This window comes from Oryctolagus cuniculus, chromosome 2 (genome assembly GCF_964237555.1).
Source record: "Oryctolagus cuniculus chromosome 2, mOryCun1.1, whole genome shotgun sequence".
NCBI classification, from domain to species: Eukaryota; Metazoa; Chordata; class Mammalia; order Lagomorpha; family Leporidae; genus Oryctolagus; species Oryctolagus cuniculus.
The window spans coordinates 139,956,348-139,978,727 of NC_091433.1; the positions used below are offsets into that span (position 1 = coordinate 139,956,348).

At 38.0% G+C, this 22,380-nt stretch overlaps 1 protein-coding gene across 20 annotated transcripts in view; it reads right to left on the minus strand.

Annotated features, from left to right (window-relative positions):
* EHBP1 (EH domain binding protein 1) overlaps nucleotides 1–22,380 on the minus strand; it is a 383,016-nt gene that overhangs the window by 68,263 nt on the left and 292,373 nt on the right. For all 20 annotated transcript variants that reach the window (XM_070069071.1, XM_070069064.1, XM_070069059.1 and 17 more), the window contains one exon: nucleotides 10,012–10,159. In XM_070069071.1, coding sequence (XP_069925172.1) covers nucleotides 10,012–10,159 — 148 coding nt within the window. The remainder of the gene's footprint in view (nucleotides 1–10,011; nucleotides 10,160–22,380) is intronic.

The window sequence follows — 22,380 nt, forward strand, 5'->3', positions numbered from 1 at the left end:
TGGAAGAGGAGCAACCTGGACAGAATCCGGCGCCCCGACCAGGACTAGAACCTGGGTTGCTGGTGCTGCAGGCAGATTAGCCTAGTGAGCCGCGGCGCTGGCCTACAGCTTGGTTTAAAATCCTGTTTGGCTCAAGCAAACTTAAAGGGAAGCACGACTTGAAAGGCAAAACTGTAGAAAGCTCACAAGGGAAGAATGTGAAGTTTAAATTTTATTTGGTAGGAATGGAGTGACATTGGTGCTCTAACATGTTCAGCACAGTCTTTAGAAGATTACCTGAACAGCAGTCTCTATGGGCAGTTTTCAACCAAAATTTCTTACTGTAGCCAGTTGTGAAATATGTTTAATTTATTAGTAGAAATATAAGCATTAAAATCTATGTCTTTTATCAATTAGAACAGCTCTAATATTATACCTATGATGTCACCCTTGCTTACATTCTCCAATGCCTTCTTACGTGTCACAAAACATGGTCTAAGGATCATGCATGGTGGTGTACAATGCTTGTGACATTATCCTTCATACAAACTTACTGAACTACATGTTGGACTAGAGAAAAGAAGAGCCAGAGGCAGGAAATCCAGCTTTAAGATTGTTATAACTCCTGAGCAAGCAGTATGGAGAACCTAACGTAAGATAAAAGAACTGGGAGTGGGTATGATATGATTTGAAAATCAACTGGATATTCAGTTGTGGGAGGAGGGATACTGAAGACAGCAAGGATGAAGCAGACATCACAATCAACTCCACAGCCCGAGTGACTAGAATGATGGCACTACTATTAAAAAACAAAACAAAAACAGCTCAGTCCAGAAATGTGTTCAGATATAGGTACTTTCAGGATCCTAGGATATATAGAACATTGTACATTTTTTCTACATAAACAGTGCCAGGTTTCTGTAAAATGTTCAACAGGTGACATTCACATTATTTTCAGGCTAAACAAAATCTCTATTTACACTAACACTCAAAAGTAATGATGAGTGGGCTAACAATGTCTGTATATGTATTGCCAGCCTTAGATAAAAGGATTACTGTTTGGGAGGGCAAGAGTAAAAATTGATCTCCTATACAGCTCAGATCTTTTTTTTTTTTGACAGGCAGAGTGGATAGTGAGAGAGACAGAGAGAGAAAGGTCTCCTTTTGGCCGGCGCCGCGGCTCACTAGGCTAATCCTCCGCCTAGCGGCGCCGGCACACCGGGTTCTAGTCCCGGTTGGGGCGCCGGATTCTGTCCCGGTTGCCCCTCTTCCAGGCCAGCCCTCTGCTGTGGCCAGGGAGTGCAGTGGAGGATGGCCCAGGTGCTTGGGCCCTGCACCCCATGGGAGACCAGGAAAAGCACCTGGCTCCTGGCTCCTGCCATCGGATCAGCGCGGTGCGCCGGCCGCGGCGGCCATTGGAGGGTGAACCAGCGGCAAAGGAAGACCTTTCTGTCTGTCTCTCTCTCTCACTGTCCACTCTGCCTGTCAAAAAAAAAAAAAAAAAAAAAAAAGAAAGGGTCTCCTTTTGCCGTTGGTTCACCTTCCAATGGCTGGCGCGCTGCGGCTGGCACACCGCGCCTATCCGAAGGCAGGAGCCAGGAGCCAGGAGCCAGGTGCTTCTCCTGGTCTCCCATGGGGTGCAGGGCCCAAGTACTTGAGCCATCCTCCACTGCACTCCCGGGCCACAGCAGAGAGCTGGCCTGGAAGAGGGGCAACCGGGACAGAATCCGGCGCCCCAACCGGGACTAGAACCCGGTGTGCCGGCGCCGCTAGGCAGAGGATTAGCCTATTGAGCAGCAGCGCCGGCTAGCTCAGATCTTCTTAAGAATGATTTTCTACTTTCTTCCATTCAGTGACTTCAGTTTCACAATGAATCTTGCATTCTTTTCAACTGTTAATGTTACACATTTCCTAACATCGATATAAATGCTCTAAAAGCAGTCTACCAGAACTAAATTATATGTGCATATATCTGCAGGCATGCATGTGTGTTTTGATACTGCATATTTGTGTATGTGTGTGTGTCTGTGTGTATGTGTCTGTGTATATATAATATATTTATGGTTAATCACTGAAAATCCAGAAGGTAAGCAAGGCAGAAAGTAAACTAGAGGGCCATTATACAATAGGGACTGTTCTGCAAGTATTGCATGCATTATGCGTGCAGGAAAAGGTGAAAGGAGGGGTGGCATTGTGGTGTGGTGGGTAAAGCTGCAGCCTGCAACACCAGCATCCCATATGGGCATCGGTTCAAGATCTGGCTGCTCCCTGCCAATGTGCCTGGAAGAGTAGCCGAAGATGGCCAAAGACCTCGGGCCCCTAAACCCATGTGGGAGACCTGGAAAAAGTTCCTGGCTCCTGGGTCCCACCTGTGGCCATTTGGGGAGTGAACCAGTGGATGGAAGATCTCTCTTTCTCTCTGTCTCTCCCTCTTTCTGTCTGTAACTCTGCCTTTCAAATAAATAAATACATCTTTAAAAAAGAAAAGGTAAGAGGAGATTAGATATGCACTGGAATGTAGAAAAGCATTCCAGCTGACATTACATAATACTTTAAGCAAAAACAGGAACCTCAATAATATGATTAATGGCACAAAAATAAGGTCAGTCATACATTAACTATTTATAGGAAAAGAAAAAGAAACCAATACATAAGGTGACAGGGTAAGGAAAAATAATATTTGGGGGCCAGAGTTATGGCACAACACCAGCAATCCATATCAGGTTCTGGTTAAAGTCCAGCTTCTGATTCAGCTTCCTGCTACTGTGCTTGGGAAAGTGGCAGAAGATAGCCCAAGTACTTGGACCCCTGCCAACCAAATGGGAGACCTACACAGAGTTCTAGGATCCTGGCTTTGGCCAGCCCAAGCCAGCCATTGCACTCATTTGGTGAATAAACCACCAGATGGAAGAGCTTGCTCTCTCTGTGTGTCTTTCCCTCTGTTTCTCTGTAACTCAGCTTTTCAAATAACTGAGTAAATCTTTAAAAAAATTTTTGCAGTTCTAAAAAAATGCTGAGGTTATCAGTAAAAATGTTTTAAGAAAAAATTTCCTACTTGTATATTATTTTTTGATTCTCAGCAAATGTCCTTATAAAATTCACCATTTTACAAGCTATTCTACAATAATCAAATAAAATACAGAAAACACAATACAAATATATTAATAGAAACTGAAAATAAAAATTATTGAAGATCTGTAGGATTTTATTTGTTCAACAAATTTAGATAAATCTATTTATCATAATTGAAAACAGTAAGGACCATTCAAGTACACATTCTTATGTACAATATACAAAAGGTACTTATTAATTTAATATGTAAAACAAAGTATATTATTTTATCTTAATCAATGAAAGGCAACAATTTCAGCTTAAAGTTAAGTTGTCCTATCATAATTCAAGTTACTGTGATAAGCTATGGAATACATACACATAAAAATATAAAACATAAAAAACAATATGAATGTATATCACATACTATAAAATATCATCTTAAAATAAGGTAGCTGAATTTCATGCCATAATCTCTGAACACAATATCATATACAACTAAAAAATCAAAAACACTAAACTTTGCCCTTAAGTACTTTCACCTTGCTAATTAAAACCCATAAAATTAGTCCAAAATTGTCAAACAGGATGAGGATTATAAAATGAGGCCATAATAGACACACAAAAAAAATGCTCAAGATCAATAGCCATCAGGGAAATGCAAATCAAAACCACAATGAGGTTTCATCTCATCCCCCTTAGAACGACTTTCATATAGAAATCAACAAACAACAAATGCTGGTGAGGATGTGGGGTAAAAGGTACCCTAATCCACTGTTGGTAGGAATGTAGAGTGGTAAAGCCATTATGGAAGACAGTAAAGAGATACCTTAGAAATCTGAATATAGAACTACCAAATGACCCAGCCATCCCACTCCTGGGAATTTACCTAAGGGAAATGAAATCAGCATATGAAAGAGCTATTTGCACCCCCATGTTTATTGCAGCTCAATTCACAATAGCTAAGACATGGAATCAACCTAAATGCCTGACAATTGAAAACTGGATAAATAAATCATAGGATATGTACACTATGGAATACTACACAGCAGTAAAAAAAAATGAAATCCAGTCATTTACAACAAAATGGATGAATCTGGAAAACATCATATTTAGTGAATAAGCCAGTTGCTAAGGGACAAATACCACATGATCTCCCTGACCTGTGATAACTAATAGAGTACCTAAAAGGCAATCTATAGAAGTGAAATTGATACTTTGAGAAAAAATGACTTGAATAGACCTTGTCTTTACCGTTGAAGAACAGTTTTTTTTAATAAAATTTGTTCAACTCTTTACTTAACATAGAGTTAAATATATGTGTATAAAGTCAATTGAAAATTGATCTCAGTAAAAAGTAAGAGTCAGATAAGAGAGGGAAGAGGAAGAGGGGTTTGGAGTATGGGTGGGAGGTGGGGCACAGTGGGACAAATCACCATAATCCTAAAGTTGTAATTATGAAGTATATGATGTTTTTAACTGTCAAGCTGTATAGGTCTGCATATATTCTTATGGACTTACTTCTAAAGGTACAGTTTAAAAATTTGCCATTAGACCCCAAATCCCCTTAAGCTTGGTAGTAAAAATGCCATCTTAAATATTAAAGTGATCATACGGATATGATTAAGGGTCTGGTAATAATAATAGAGTTAAAAAGAAGGGAATGCTCCAACACGGGAAGCAGTCCACACAGCAGACTCATAGAATGACAATCAGTTTAATTAGCACTCTGACCTCAGAATCGGCACTTAAGGCATTCTGGTCAGGCTGAAAACCCACAAGAGTATTTTAGGCATGGAAAGCCAAGACACTGTGGCAAAAAAATGTCCTATATGAAGGACCTCAGTGGGTAAGACCCCAGTGGAAAGAAGTGATCATCAAAGAAGGAGGTACTTTTCTCTGAAGGGAGGAAAGAACTTCCACTTTACTTATGGCCTTGTCTAAATAGTGATGGAGTTTGTGGATTCAAAAGGCTTCCATAGCCTAGGCAGCTCATGTCAAGAGCCTCAGGTGATCACTGACATCATACATAAGAATGTTAATTGTTAAATTAATAACAAGAGTCACTGTGTACTAACTTGCCACACAGGACCTCTGTCCTCAGAGAGTTGTATTATAATTTTATCAAAGTGCTCTCAAAAGATGTATCATTCTTGAGTGCTTCTTTAAAGTTAATTAAGTTTCTAAAAAAAAAAAAAGAAGTAAAATTAACTTCAAGATTGTAATGACTTTGAACAGCCCTTGTCTTGAGTGTTGAGGAACAATTTTGTTTTGTTTCGTTCTTTGTTTTCCATGCAAATTGTTGAACTGTTTACTTAATAAAGGTCTCCTGTGTGGGGCTGGCGCCGTGGCTCACTTGGCTAATCCTCTGCCTGCGGCACTGGCATCACATATGGGCATCAGGTTCTGGTCCTGGTTGTTCCTCTTCCAGTCCAGCTCTCTGCTGTGGCCCAGGAAGGCAGTGGAGGATGGCCCAAGTGCTTAGGGACCCTGAACCCACATGGAAGACTAGGAGAGGGCACCTGGCTCCTGGCTTCGGATTGGTGCGGTGACAGCCGTAGCAGCCATTTGGGGGGTGAACCAATGGAAGGAAGACCTTTCTCTCTCTCTCTCTCTCTCTCTCTCTCTCACTGTCTAACTCTATCTGTCAAATAAAAGAAAAATAGAGGTCTTCTGTGTATAAAGTTAATCAAAAATGGATCTTAGTGGAGAATGGGAATAGGAGGGGGAAGAGGTGAAAAGGTGGAGAGGTGGGAGGGCGGGTATGGTGGGAAAAACCACTACATTCCTAAAGTTGTTCTTATAAAATGCATGAAGTCTGTATTCCTTAAATAAAAGGTTTCTTTGGGGGGAAAATAAATTTAAAAAATAAATAAAATGAAGCCATTACAGGTTTAATTTTATTATGCAGAAACTCAAAAAACAAGTGCAGCACAATATACTATCACCTGATGCTGATGCTCCCATAAACCTTATGTCCAGGAGAAGTACCTTGGCTATTGTTTCTAAGGATAAGCGTGTTTCTGTCATTCACACAAGAATTAGATTGCTTATGTTTGCAATACTGTCACAGTAGGCTGCTTGAATACATGGCTATATATGCCCCCAAATGTCTTGCGTGTACTTTGTGTGGCTACCATGAAGCTGAAGACACCTGATCTCAAACTCACTAAGTTTCCTTTACCCATTGAACCTGGTTGCTGCTTGAGAAACGAAAAAAGTGAGCTTTGTCAAGTAACTTAAGCAGTGAGTTTGGGGGGTGAACATCTTTAATGCATTCCTATGGCTGTACTTCCACCTTATGTCAGCTTTCCACTACCCTCTCTGCCTTTTGATTATGGACTATGGCTTCTAAAATCTTTCCATCCTACTATCCCATCTAGGCTGGTGTCAAATTATTTTTCTCTCTTCTTTTCATATTATTTCATAGTAAAAATTTTTTTCCTCAGACCTGATGATTCTGACTAGACATTAGAAGAGCAGACATTAATTTACTTTTTTTTTTAAAAGATTTATTAATCTGTTTGAAAGTCAGAGTTACACAGAGAAGGAGAGGCAGAGAGAGAGAGAGAAAGGTCTTCCATCCGATGGTTCATTCCCCAATTGGCCGCAACGGCCGGAGCTGCGCTGATCTGAAGCCAGGAACCAGGAGCCAGGAGCTTCCTCTGGGTCTCCCACGCGGGTGCAGGAACCCAAGGACTTGGGCCATCTTCTGCTTTCCCAGGTTAGAGCAGAGAGCTGGATCAGAAGTAGGGCAGCTGGGTCTCAAACCGGTGCCCATTTGGGATGCTGGTGCTTCAGGCCAGGGCATTAACTCACTGCGCCACAGCACTGGCCCCAACATTAATTTACTCTTTCTTCTGACTTATCAATCTCATCAAGGACATTTTCACTTAGAATCTAGACTCTTGTGAACCCAAGCAAATTCTGATTTTGCAATGAAAAAGTCAGCAAAGTAAAGACCAGGGACAAAATCCAGTCTACTGCCTTTCTAGGGGAAAATAACAGCCATGTCAATTGTTCAAGGCTGTTTTCAGACTACAAGGGCAAAGTTCAGTACTTGGGAGAGAGATAATATAGCCTGCAAAGGCTAAAGTACTTGGCATATTCCAGAAAGTTTTTAAATCCTGGTCTTGCCTAGTAGCTGACACTGCTCAATAGATACATGCAAATATAAGAATGGCTGAATGGGCTCACTCTGGCGCAGTGGGTTAATGCCATGGCCTGAAGTACCAGCATCCTATATGGGCACCGGTTCTAGTCCCGGCTACACCTCTTCCAATCCAGCTCTCTGCTATGGCCTGGGAAATCAGTAGAAGATGGCCCAAGTCCTTGCACCCCTGCTCCCATGTGGGAGACCCAGAAGAAGCTCCTGGCTCCTGGCTCCTGGCTTCGGATGGGCACAGCTCCGGCCATTGAGGCCAACTGGGGAGTGAACCAGTGGATGGAAGACCTCTCTCCCTCTCTCTCTTTTGCTCTGCCTCTCCTCTCTCTGTGTAACTCATTGAAGTAAATAAATAAATCCTAAAAAAAAAAAAAAAGGGCTGAATTTCAGCCTAAAATTTTATCCTCTTTACTTGTCTTAAAGATCTCTCCCCAATTCCTATCCTCAATAGCTACAGCTTAGATCTTGAGACCAGAGTAGACCTAATTTGATTCATAATTCATATCCCTGTATGAAGACAGGCAACGCAAGACCCACTGCTGAGGACATGGAATAGGCCTGTTCCACTTGTCTTAGGTCAACCTTATCTCTCATAAGAGCCTATCATGTTGGGGCTGGAATTGTGCCATATCAGGTTAATCCTCTGCCTGCAATGTTGGCATCCCATATGGGCACCAGTTCAAGATCTGGCTGCTCCACTTTCGATCCAGCTCCTTGCTATGGCCTGGAAAAGCAGTGTAAGAATGGCCCACGTACTTGGGCCCCTGTACCAACATGGGAGACCCAGAAGAAGCTCCTGGCTAATGGTTTTGGCTTGGCCCAGCCCTGGCTGTTGTTGCCCTTTGGGGAATGAACCAGCAGATGGAGGATCTCTCTCTCTTCCTCTCTTCTCCTCCTCCTCTCTCTGTAACTCTGCCTTCCAAGTAAATAATAATAATAATTTTTTTTAAAGAGTCTACCATGTGAAACTCAGCTACTTCCAACATCCTAGGTATACTGCATTCTATGGGAGAAATAAATCCTGGTCACTAGTTCTCTTCAGGGAACAGAGGACCTAACTGCACCAGGTTCTCATAAGTTATCTGCCCTTCTTAATGTCACCTAGTTTTCCCTGTTTTAGTATGTATTTTCTTGCCAGCTCCACAGTTCCAATCCTTCCTTATACTTTACTTACTTTATTTACTCTGAGTGTTGAATGATGTCAAATTCAGGATTCACTTCCTCTTTTTACCATGTAAGGAAGATACCCATCTCTTTGTCTAGTCTAGTCCTGGCTCAATCTCACCAGAAATTGATTATAAAAATCAGATACCTACATAGCTGACCAATCCCACACCATTAATTAAATAAAACTTTTAAATGCTTAGCCTTATCAGAGTTTACAACTCATTTAGCATTGTTATCTGCTTGCCAGTGGAAGAAGAGACATTGGATGCCTTTCCATTTGCAATTATCATTTTCTTATATGGCTTTACCATGTTATAGGAAGGTGGCATTAGTAGCTTTAGGGCAGTATATCCAGAGGATACAAAGTATGTTTTTTTCTCTATCACTCACAGGTACAAGGAGACAAAGATTTTTAAGACTTATTTAGAATATTTGTAATTTTTGTGATAAAAATCCACCTTGTTATTAAAGGTAAGTGAAAGCAAATTATAAGTTATATAAATGTAGCTGTGGTTACTGATGTTATTATAACACTACAGTAGCAATGTGTAAAAATTCCAATAAAAGTATTAAACTAAAGGAGTTAGAAAGGTCAGATGGAGGTTTTAACTATGATATAAACATCCTGAGAAGACCAGAAGGACAGGTAAACAGCTGTTTGAAGAAGAAGCTTTCAAATTGATGGGATAGAAGGTTAGATACCATAGGCATTAGCTAGAATTCTCTTCAACAGTAAGCTCTTAATTTAAGGAATTGATAAGAAATAGCAGCAGTAACTTTCAGTTTACTTTGAAGAAACTTATGATTGACTTAGAAATATAACTTGCCTTTGTTTTAGCCCTCTAAGGTCTTTTTCAAGTCCTTACTTGCCTACTCTTTAGGGTGAACTTAACATGCTAAGATTAACTCAGGATAAGTACCTGGCATGTTTTGGTAGATAAATAGATCATGTATTTTTGAAATAAAAAGCCCACAGCATCTTGAATTTACTCCTCTTAAAAAAACACAAAAAGTTTCATATTAAAGATAATAAAGATGAATACTGAGAGGCAAAATCAAAATTCTATTCATGCATATATTCCTTGTCTTAACATTGAGCTTAGAATAATCTCTATAGACACTGAAGAAGTCTCTCTCAGAATAAGGAGAATAAGGAGATGAAGAAGAAATTAATAGAAGACATATTTAAAATTCTTATATATCAGGCCATAATGCCAGAATATCATTAAAGCTAATTTCTAAAGATGTTGTTCAAACTGAAAATCTTCCATGCCAAAGCTCACCACCAATAGATCCTATGAACCAGATGTAGAGAACTTGATTGCATTTTACCTATTCTTAATACAATTAATGAGACATCATGGAATACCACAAATCAAAGTCTATGTGAGTTTTCTAATAAAGCATATTCCAGGATTATAATTTTTGAGTTGTTAAAAATTAAGCCAAAAGCTGATTTGAAAACAGAAAGTTATTTTCTGATTTGCTATGCTTCCTTTAGCTTTTTTTTTGCAATATATCAATAGGTTAGAAACTTTATGTTTTTGATGGAACATTTTGAAAATAAATAAATAAATAAAAAGTCCCAAAAGGTCCACTGTGGATTTCTGGGTTGTCTGTAGAATATGATACAAGATTCTTTAACTCACCTCCAGATGCCTTTGACCTTTCTTTCAACTTTTCTGCAGCCATTTCACCATAGCTGGGAAGTTCTGACATCTTCACTCCGGATCGAGCTTCTGCTATTAGCTGACGAGCTCTCTCTCTCAGCTGCCGACGTCGCTCTTCATCTTGCTGCTAAGATATATTGAACAGTTGCCAACTCAGTAATTGACAGAAATGCAATTTCATTTTCAATCTGATCATCATGATAGTAACTGGTTTACAGCATGGTGCTTGGCCCACATTATAAATAGGATGCTCTATATCAGTTGGATGTCACACCATTTTAAAAAGACATTCTAGAAACAGCTTTTAAAAAACGCAAATTACTATATTAAAATATCCATTAAAATTAAATAATGTTTGGTAATACATGTCACTGAGAAAATAATGGGAATTACTAATTATTAATAAATAATCAGGTGTATAGAAAATTCTGATAACAGAATTTCAATTAATAACTTATTTTTAAAAAGAATACAATTTAACCTGCTACTGTCTAATAAATGCAAAGAGCACTAGCTAAGGCATTTCTGATACCAGAAAATATCACTACCCTATGTTGATAAATATAAGAAATAGTATTTTTAGGGGGCTGGAATAAGAGAGGGGATAGTACATCTGCATACAATTCTGATTTAAAAACAACCAACAACAATAAACCAATAGTGATGTGAAATTCTTTTTTGGTTACTCTCACTTTTCCCGGATATACATTGAAGAAACCAAAATCTTACATGATTTTTTAGATTTAAAATAATTAAAACCACAATTAAAAAACAAAGATAGCTGTTGACTACTAACAAAATGTTATAAATCACAAGTAGTGGATGTGAAATTGCTTTGTATATCAGAAAGATATACACTAAGGCATTACTAAGACAAAACAAAGAATAAATTATCTGGCCCTAATATATCTTTGCACAGTTATCTTCCCTTAACATCTCCTAACCTCCATAAAACTTTGCATTTATTCATACAGAACTGCTTATGTCATGTAGCTTCATGTACCTGTGGCTTAGAATATGTTATTTCCTCTTCATGAAATGTGCTTCTTTCAACTTACTCAATTCCTACTCATTCTTGAAGATCCAGTTTAAATACACTGAATCTTCCCTCTTCCCCACAGTGGAATAAAGTGCTTCTTCCTCTATATTACTATAGTGTTCTCTGTGTGTGTGTGTGTCTGTGTATCTGTGTATGTGTTTCATTATAACTCTGTGGAGATGCTCCCTTCTCATTAGAATTGACTACTTGAAGGCAGGAACTGCATCTGATTTATCTTTGAGTCTCTGGTCTTTACGGCATACTTTGGCACTACTATTACTGCTGTAAAAATTTTAAGCATGAAAATTTTTTTAAAAAGATTTATTTATTTGAAAGGCATAGTCACAGAGAGAGAGAGAGAGAGAGAGAGAGGGATAAAGATAGAGAGAGAGAGAGATCTTCTACCTGCTGGTTCACTCCCTAAATGGCCTCAATGGCCAGACCTGGGCCAGTCCAAAGCTAGGAGCCAGGAGCTACTTTCAGTCCCCCATGGGAGTGCGGGGGCCAAGTTCTTGGCTGTCCTCTGCTGCTTCCCCAGTAACATTAGGAGGGAGCTGGAATGGAAGTGGAGTATCCAGGACTCAAATCAGTGCCTATATGGGAGGCCAGCATAGCAGGCAGTGGTTTTACCTGCTACACCACAATGTCAGCACCTAGGCATTAACATTTAATACTTATAATCTCAAAAAGAATATGAGACAGAGGGAAAGATACAGTAGATACAATAAGGAAGTATGATCAAAATGCTGCAAGAGGGGCAGATGTTTAGCTAGTGGTTAAGATGCCAGTTAGATCACTAGCATCACACAATGAAGTGATGTGGTTCAACACCTAGCTCTGGCTGCTAACTTTAGCTTACTGCTAACATAGACCCTAGGAGGCAGTAGTGATGGCTCAAGTATTTGGGTTTCTGCCACTGTTGTGGGAGACCTGGATTGTATTCTAGGATCCTGACTTCCATCCACCCAAGCACCAGTCACTGCAGACTTTTGGGGAGTGAACCAGCAAAAAGGTACTTGCTCTGCCTCTCTTTGAAACAAATGAAAAATGAAAGATGTAAGTAAGAGTTAAGAAGAAAGAAAGAATATTTTTGGCTCAGGGGCAAACAGAAAGCATCAACATTTTTGAGTTGGGCCTGAAGATTGAGTAGGATTTAGAAAGCAGAGTTGGGAATTGGTGGTTAGACTGGTCAATGTAGGAGAGACTGAGAGGTAGAAATAGCACAAATACATTTAAGTAATAAACAATATTGAGGGGGAAAGGGCAAAATATAGTCTGCGTGAGTGTAGCACAAATATGGTGATAGACAAGGCAAGAAATACAAACCTAGGTAGATACTATAAAGGCTCTAACAGTACAAATGCTTTAATTTTATTCTAAAGACCAAAGAAACTACTAAAAGTTTGTTTTTATTTTTAATGTGCATGCTTTTTGATTTTTAAGGTCTGGCAGATTGACCAACTAGAGATGTATGGAAGATCAATCTGGCACCAGTGCACAAGATAAGTTAGCATAGAGGGACTGAAAAGAGACCAGGAGGATCTTGTATGACTCAAGGAAGCTATAATGAGATCCAAGAGTAGGATGGTGTAAGAAATATATTAAAGGTAGAATTAGTATCTATACTAATTCTTAGTAACAGATTAAGATGTGGAGGGAGGAAAAAGATGACTCAGAGTTTTAAACTTGGGTAACTAGTAGAACTGTGGCACTAATAATAGAAACAGAAAAACTAAAAGGAACTATAAAAAGGAAGGTAGAGGAAGTCTGAATGAGACAGACATTTGAAGAGCTGGCAGGACATCTGATTAAAGATGTTAACAGGTACTTAGGAAATGCTAGGATGTGAGGTCAAACCAGGACTATAAAATTGTAAGATGAAATTATAGGAATAAATGAAGGAACCTGATGAGGTATTGTAAAGAAAAAGGGCTACTGACTAAAACATGGAAAACACCTTCATCTAGATTAGAAAAGGAAAAGGAGATAGAGAGGGGGAGGAGAACAGGAGCACTCAAATATCATGAGAATCAAAGTAGAAGTGGCTTTCAAGAAAAAAGGAATAATGAACGGCAGGAAATTTATAGATTAATGAGTCTGAAAATTTAAAAGGCATAACCAAACTTGGTAAGCAACAGCATTAGGGACAAGCCTAGAAATGGGATGGGTGAAACTGAAGTATAGGAAACTATCTCTGAAATAGCTCTCTGAAACGGCTACAAATGAGGAAAGCTGTCAAAAGTAATGGGGCAAGTAAATGAGGACCCAGACACAAGCTTAAAGCTCCCATAGACAGACTGGGACAATTTCAATATCAAAAAGATTAATGACTACAATGAATTCAATCAATAAAGTCACACACTGAAACAATGAAAATTCAAGTCCATGATATTCAAAAAGTGAGATGTAAAAACTCTTGTTACCATTTGAGACAGCTTTTGAAATAAGTTTTGAAAATCAGTAATTAACAGGAGACTTAATTATTTATCTTGTTTTTCCAGTGGAAACTGAATTTTAGGGTAAATAGTACCAATCAATGAAAGAAAGCTCTACTTTATAAAAACAGTATCAGCTAATGAATGCCAAAAAAAAGTAGAATTGTAAAAACATCACTTTGTGAGTTGTAATGAATGATTCAGGCAAGGATTATTAACTATTATTAAAGCCCTGAGGTAAATGTCTGCTGGGGAACTGGATATTCATATTATGCTGCACAGAGAGCATCCTCCAAATACAGCACAGCAGCACTCCCTTAATAAGAGATGGAGTTGAATTCCTCTGGGCCAGCTTTAGTGACTTGCATAGAATCAACAGAACGTGGAAGTGTTGCAGGTGATTTCTAAGGCTAGGGCAGGAAAAGCCCTATTCCTTCTGTCTAGTTCTCTTAAAACATTTGCATTCTCTATTTTTTTTGACCCAGCTGCTATGCTGTGAGAAGCATGAGTTGTATGCAGATGTCTGTCAATAGTCCCAGTCACATCTGGCCTTGGGTTATCTAGTTTAGGTATCAGGCCCAAGAATGAAGAAGCCTTCAGATAATCTCAGTCTCCAGCTATTTTGAGTTATCCCAGCTGTTCAGATCTTCCCAGCTGAGGCCTCAGACAATGTAAGATAGAGACAAGACATTCCCATATGTCCTGTCTGAAGTTCTGAACCGCAGAATTTGGAGCACAATACAATGATTTTTTACTATACTACGTTTGGGGGAGTCTATTACACAGCAACAATAATTGGAACATATGCTTAAGAAACACCATACAGGAGCCAACACTGTGGTGTAGCAGGTTAAGCCACTACCTGGAGTGCTGGCATCCCATATGGGCATCAGTTCGATTCCTGGCTGCTCCACTTCTGATCCAGCTCCCTGCTAATGTTCCTGGGAAAGCAGTAGAAAATGGCCCAAGAGCTTGTGCCCCTGCACCCATGTGGGAGACCAGAAAGAAGTTCATAGCTTCTGGTTTCCATATGACCCAGTATTGGCCCAGCTCTGGCCGTGTGGCCATTTGGGGAGTGAATCAGCAGATGGAAGACCTCTCTCTCTCTCTCTCTCTCTCTTAACTGCCTTTCAAATAAAATAAATCTTTAAAAAATCATGCAGATTACTTTTAGTTTCAATGTGAAACTTAATTTGTAAATGAAGCAATAAGAACTAGATAAGAGATTATAGATCACGAGTTTAAGGGTTGCTCTTAGCTTAATTAATGTGGTTCAACTACATGTTATACATATTTTATGTGAAGCACATGAAATGCACACCATCTATAACATTCTAGCCCAAATGTTTAAAGTGAATCTACAAAGCCTTTAGATACAATTCCAGGTTATCATAAACACAGAGGATACAGAAACATGACAAATGACACTACAAGAAAGCAATAAAAAAAAAAATCCAGAAGGTCAGATATTCATGCAACTGACCTAGTCACTTTAACAAATCAGAATTAGGAAAATGCAACATACAATTAACCAACTGCCATCATTAATCTTAGGTTAGATACTAGTTTGGACAAATACTATAAAGGATAATTTTTTTGACAGGCAGAGTGGACAGTGAGAGAGAGACAGAGAGAAAGGTCTTCCTTTTTCTGTTGGTTCACCCCACAATGGCCGCTGCGGCCCACGCCACGCTGATTCATAGCCAGGAGCCAGGTGCTTCTCCTGGTCTTCCATGCATGTGCAGGGCCCAAGCACTTGGGCCATCCTCCACTGCACTCCCGGGCCACAGCAGAGAGCTGGCCTGGAAGAGGGGCAACTGGGACAGAATCCGGCACCCCGACTGGGACTAGAACCCGGTGAGCCGGCGCCGCAGGCAGAGGATTAGTCTATTGAGCCGCGGCACAGGCCAATGTGGAATAATTTTTAAAATCAGATATGATCATAGTATTAACATAGAGGAAACACAACTTGATTGAAAAAACAGTTGAGGGGCCAGCGCTGTGGCATAGCAGGTAAAGCCTCTGCCTGCAGAGCTGGCATCCCATATGGGCAGTGGTTTGAGTCCCAGCTGCTCCACTTTCGATCCAGCTCTCTGCTATGGGAAAGCAGAAGATGGCCCAAGTTCTTGGGCTCTAACACCCACAAGGGGAACTTCGAGGAAGCTCCTGGCTCCTGGCTTTGGATCAGCCCACCTCCAGCAATTGCGTCCATTTGGGAAGTGAACCAGCAGATGGAAGACCTCTCTCTCTCTGCCTCTGTAACTCTACCTTTCAAATAAATAATCTTTTTAAAAAATACAGTTGATATAGTAATAACCATATTTTGCTATCTTAGAAAAATAAACACACACACGTATACATATAGATACAAAGAAAAAATTCAAAGGGCAAACACTAACTTGTCATAATGGAGATTTCTGGGTTTTGAAATGTGATATTTATATTTGCTTTTATCTGTCTTTATTTTCTAATTTTCTATAATATACTTGTACTTATGATAAAAGTTGTTCTAAGAATCTTGGGATGGGTGTTGTGGTATAATAGCTTAACAGCCACTGTTAGGGATACCCGCATCCCATATAAGAGCTCCTGATTCAATTCCCTCTACTCTGTACTTCTGATTCAGCTTTCTGCTAATGTGCCTAGGTAGCACAAGATTTTGGGTTCTTACCATCCAATGTTGAGGCCCAGATGAAGTTCCTGGCTCTTAGCTTCAGCCTGGCACAGCCTAGGCTGTTGCAGGCATTTGGGGAGTCAATCAGTGAATTGGAAATCTATCATTATGCCTTTCAAAAATTATTATTATAAAAAAAAAAGAATCCTAGGAAAAGGAAGGAGAGATGAGATGTTAGGTCTCCTAGGATGAGTACTGTGATAGGGACAAAAGAAAAGAGGTCTAACATTCAAGGGAAATTTTCTTAGCATTTGGAGATACAAGTTTATTTAGATGTGAGGGAGTATGCAGTGGGCAAAGTTTAACAGAAGATGCTAAAGGTTTGACAGAAGATGCTAAAGTTAACATTCAAAAACTTTTAGTTCACTATAAATCTTTCTTTTAAAAAAATATTTATTTATTTGAAAGGCAGAGTAAGAGAGAAAGAAACAGATCTTCCATTCACTGGTTCACTCCCCAAATGCCCACAACAGTTGGGGCTGGGCCAGGTTGAAGTCAGGAGTTCAAATCTCCACCCAGGTCTCCCACCTGAGTAGCCAGGATTCATGTACTTAATCCTTCATCTGCTGCCTTCCCCCAGGCACACCTGCAGGAGGCTGGAAGGGAAGGAGTATAGCAGGCAGGAATCAGGCACTCCATACTAGATGCACGAGTCCCTGCTGCACCACAGCACCTTGCCCCACTACGAACTTGGAAAATGTAGACTTGATAATGCTAATTTTGGTGATGGTTGCTGATACTTCCTGAGCTTTTATGTTCTCATTTAATTTTAATAACCCTATTTTTATCAATGAGAATATTTGGAGCCACAAGGTCACAGCTAGAACTGATGTCAGAGCCAGTTCAGTCCATGTCTACCCAACTCCAGAGCCTTTCTTCTTAACCACCATACTATTTGATCCCCAAACTATCAAATTACATGACCATCTGAGGAAAAATGAGCTTTTACTAAACTTTCATCTTTCAAACTTAAGAAAAGTTAAGAGCACTAATAAAAACCATTATTTAACCTGCCTCAGGCAACTTGGTTTAACTGAATTTCGCTGCGTGAATAATAACTTCTTACAGAGCTGGACTTCCGTGATTCAGACTAAGATGAAGTGGTCTTGGGTCAATTTAACTAAGTTAAAATGAAATAAATGATTGCACCTTTCTGAATATGAAATAGGAACCTTTTTTTTTTCTCACAAGCCATCACTTCCCCTCAGCTTTACCTCCCACCTCCCAATAATACTCCCATGTGCAAATGTTTCTGAGAGCTTACCAAGAGTGTAATTTAAAGCAGGCAATCATTAATAAAACCAACTCTAAATACTAATTACCAACACTTTATCAATTTCCATGTAAATTGTTTGTTTGTGCTTATTTACCCATCATTGTTCTCTACACAATAGAAAAAATGCAAATGAACAAATCAGAATGCAGCCCTAATGGGAGTTTCTGTTTATAACCATTAGCCCAGAGGTGTGCTGTAATTCAATTCTCAAGTAGTAAGATTTAGCCTCATTAACAGACTGCAAGAGCAGGTTACAACTCATAAAACCCTACAGTAAACAAAGTTTATGGACACAGCACAAAATCTTGAGCCTGATTGACAGAATTTTAGTTCCCTATCAGATTGCCTTAATTTACTTTTCTACTAATGTCCTAAGACCACAGAGACAATTTTGCTTGGGCCTAGAGCTCTCCAGTGGGCCTATCTGCCTTGTTTGTTTTCTCACCTTTTTAACTTCCTTTAAGACAAAGAACCAATGAGAAAATAAGTTAATTGTCAGAGCCATGAAGGAAAAGCTTGTCATTATAGCAATTGATTACACAACCAATTTTAGGTTGATAGTACTAATTTCTAGGTTATTATCTCCAGACTCATTGTAAGTAATACTATCCCATTTTAATTTTATATATATAGACTCATATTAAAAGTCAGTCTCTGTAGTAATATTTAAATAGGCACAAGATCTATGTTTTTTAAACTGAAAAAACAGATATTTTTCAGGTTCAAGGGTAAAATACTCAGAGTAGGGAGAGTGATTATTATTTTAGTATTGCATTCAGCAAAAACCACTCAAATATGTAGAAAATGAATATTTCTGACAATGAAGGTGCGCCTGAACCTATGTAAGTATAGAAATGTGTTTTTGCTATCTGCATCAACCATTCCACATACAAAAAAAGACAGTGAATCAAAACTGTAAATAAACTTTTTGTTTACTGTGTCCCCTGAGAAAAAAGGGAATCTTTTGGCTGTTGTCAGAGGTATGGCAACTTTGAAGACTGCTGTCATTAAAAGAAAAAGTATACTTGAAAAATTCAATACACAGGAAACTTATATTTCTTTCATTAACCGGCCTATTCTCAATACACTTAAACAAACTAAAGTAGTTATACTTCCTATTTAAAAGAATCAGTCTGACATTTACCTTTTTTCTATACAGTATTATTTAGAACTACAGCAAATAATACAGGATAATCTAGTGTTTGTAAAATGGGATCTATGCATTGGAGGGTATGATGGAAGTAGCATTTTTGAGAGGCCGCACTCTCCATGACTATCAGTTTACAAGTTACAACAAATTTCTGAGCAAATACTAGTTCTGTGCTCTATGTAGTATTTTCATACATGTCTATCTGTTGTCTCATTTATTCCTCCCAAAACTGTGAGACAGCTACTAACTATGTTCCCAAATTGATAGAAACAAAATCTCACTTAAATACAACGACCATCTTGTAAATGGCACAGTAAGAATTAAAATCAGTGTTTGTTTAATTTGTTAACACTGGTCCTATCCATTTTCTATCTGGTGTTTGGAGCATTTTTGCAAGGCTTTACCATTATTCTGATTTTTAAAAATCCCAGTTCTTTATGTATGCTTGGACTAGACAAATCTATTTAAATTCCCCTTTGTGCTACTGAATACAGAGAGATGATGAGAAACTAATTTATTTACATTCATTTAAAATTTAGGTTCCAAATCATAGGTTATAAGCCTTTAGGGAAGTGATGAATGTAACACACTTAAGCTTTGCTTTTCTCTTTGCCAATATCTTCTAGATAGGCAAAAGTCCTGGTAAGTTAAAAAAAAAAAGGTGTATATTTCAATACAACAGATTTAAAATATTCAAATATCGAAAAGATGGATCAGAACTAACCACTTTGGACATAAGCTGAAAAATATTTAGCCCTTTCACAGCATGTCTTCAAGTTACTATTTTTCTTATCTTTCTGAAATGGTCTACAATCTGCTTTAGATAGATGTACTAGTAAGACTTGACAATTTAAGGACAAACTCTTCAAGAATAAGTAATGTAATTCCTTGTTTCCTTTCCATAAAAATGTATTGGTATGCAATTTTTATATTTCACAGTTCACCGACATCTAGGCAAGCTTTCTTCCACTGCTTCAATGGTGCTACTTTTAATTTTATCCTCCTTAGTCGTTGTAATTAAAGTGATCAGCAGTGGCATCCCAGCGGCTTTGACACAGCTACAACCCCCTAGCAGACTTTTGCTTTCAAGGGGAAGGGAAAGAAAAAGACTAGAGTTTCATTTCACAGAGAGCAAGAAAATCAAGCTTCTCCAATCCTCAACTTTATTCAATTGTTCTTTCAGCAGCCTTTGGATCTTAAGAATCAAAAAAAAAAAAAAAAAAAAAAAAAGGCTGCCATGGGGGTCCTTTTATATTTGCTGCAAATGTCACCGATTTACATTATTTTAGCCAAAAAATGATGCGATGGATTTGTGAAGGTGAATTAGAACATGAGAAACTGTCAGTGTAGCCGCTGAGATCATAACCCACCCAAAGGTGTCTTTCATAATATTATAAATTTTTACTTGAAAAGTCTTCCTATTTAAGAAATGTCCTTATATGTTTACATGAAATGAGCTTTAACAAAACTTTAAAAATACATTATTTCAGATAACATAGCTTGTACTCCTACCCTCTGAAAAAATTCTGTTTATTAATAAGAGAACAAAGCACTCAACAAATCCAAAATTCCATATCCCTTAACTCCCTCAATAATACAATATCCTATACATATTTGTATTGTTCTCAGTATTTCATATAGTCTTAGCAACCGGACTTTAATTAATTGGGATAAATTTTATAACTTTTTTTTAAAAAAGAATTTTACTTAGGGCTAGTAATATTTCACAGGATTCTGTTTTCAAAATGGTCCATGAAATTTCTTAATTTTGTAGTAAATTAAGAAAAAGAACTTGACTGCCACTCTGTTATCATTAGACAAGAAGCAAGGCTCTGTTATTAGGCATTCAGAATGGAACCTCCCCCCCCCCCCTTCCTCCAAAAAGAGGAAAAAAGAATTCTGTGCTTGTCCAGAGGCAAGGATTATCAAAATGTACCTATTCATTTGCTACAGAAGATGGAACAAAATAAAAAATAAAATTACAACAACTTTAAAGGTTTAGGTAGACTACATATTTTACTGCTAACTTGATCAGTTCTTGACTAAATAAATAGGATTTAGGGTGAAACCCTAAAACTGTTCAGCAGATCTTTTCAACCCATTTCAAACTTTTCTTATGCTGGTTTGTAATATAAGCAGACATGCTTATAAATGGCCACACCTGCTCATTTCTCTGGGGATGGCCTGATCTCTGCTTCTCTAACAAAGAAAGAAAGAAAGAAAAAAATCAGCCTTTCTTGTTGCAAAACAGAGTGGAAAGTCAAAATCTTTCTCAAGTTTGCCCCATCTGGTCAGATTAAATCTTTGATCAACCCTGGGGATTACATTTATTTTTGTAGTAACTACTAAATTTTGGATTTGTTTAAAATACATAGACAAAATAGTAAACAGAATGTAAATTTAAGCTTGAAATTTAGGCTTTAATATGTGAGTAGAGAATATAAAAGAACAAATTCAGAAAATACACATACACATTTTAAGAATTTAGATTTCATTAATATTTATGAAGTAATATATTCAGGCTCTAGTTTTCCATATCTGTTTAGTTATAGAAAATATTTTTAATTGTAGTATTTGTTTTAATTAGTATTATGCTCTGCTACTGCTATACAAATAAAGAATTTTAACATAAAATTATGATCAAGTTATTAACCAAGTCTTTCTTTGACATATTTGGAAGCTATCTGGTATATAATGTTTTATGTTCTAAATAACATTTTCTTTTATTAACCTAACTAATATATATGACTTCCTGGTAGGTACTATATTTCTCTAAAAATAATTATTTTAGGATTATAAAAGCAATTATTTTGTTTTTGAAAACTTCAAATTGCATTAGCAGAACTAACAAATAGTTTGGGTCTCCAAAAAGAGGACTCTTTGATAATTTAATTCCTCTTTTCTTTGTGAAATTGATAACTTCTTGGTTTAAAAAAATTATAAGAAAAAAAGAAGAATGGCTGACTAAGTAAGTATCACCTTGTGTTACATCCAAGGCCTCTTGCTGGTTGTCTGGCTGCTCTTTTGTAGGCAAAAAGGAGCTGAACGCTCTCTGGCTCCTTAGATCTGGCCCAACAAATGCACTGCCAGTCATGCACATGGATCTAGCTTAAAACCCAGTGTGAGCCTAAAAGAAGCCAGTCAGACTGGCACCTACTCATGCAGAAGGAGATAGATTTGTCATGACAGGCTGATTATTCAATGTAAAGAAACAGTTTAGCTTTTCTAATCTGGTACAAATACATCTTTCTCAGCAAAAAAGTAAAAGGTCTAATAGTTCAAGTATTTAAAGTAAAGAAACCAACAAAAAATGTAACGTCAAAGTAAACCATAGGTATTTGTGCTAAAGTATTCTGCAAAACTGTCCTGTGGTTCCATTCAGATAAATAAGACTTAACTCCTCAGAAGTATGACATCCATGTGTCATATTAAAAGAAACTATTGCTATTTTATATTTTTTCACTAGAAACACTTCTAAGCATCCAAATTCATCTGCTTACTCTTCTCTGTATGTTTATATATACAGATTTCTATGGGGACATACATAATTTCCTACTTCATTTCCTGCTCAGATACTGAAATGACATACACTTGGTATAAATTATTCATTCTACAAGTTGTCTCTCCTTTTTAAACAGAGAAATAATTCTTTTAAGTGTTTATGTAAGCATTTTTATGTATGTGAAAGGAAGACAGAGAGAGAGAGAAATTTTTCATCTGCTGGTTCACTCCCCAAAGGCCCACAACAGCCAGGGATGGGCCAGGCAGAAGCCA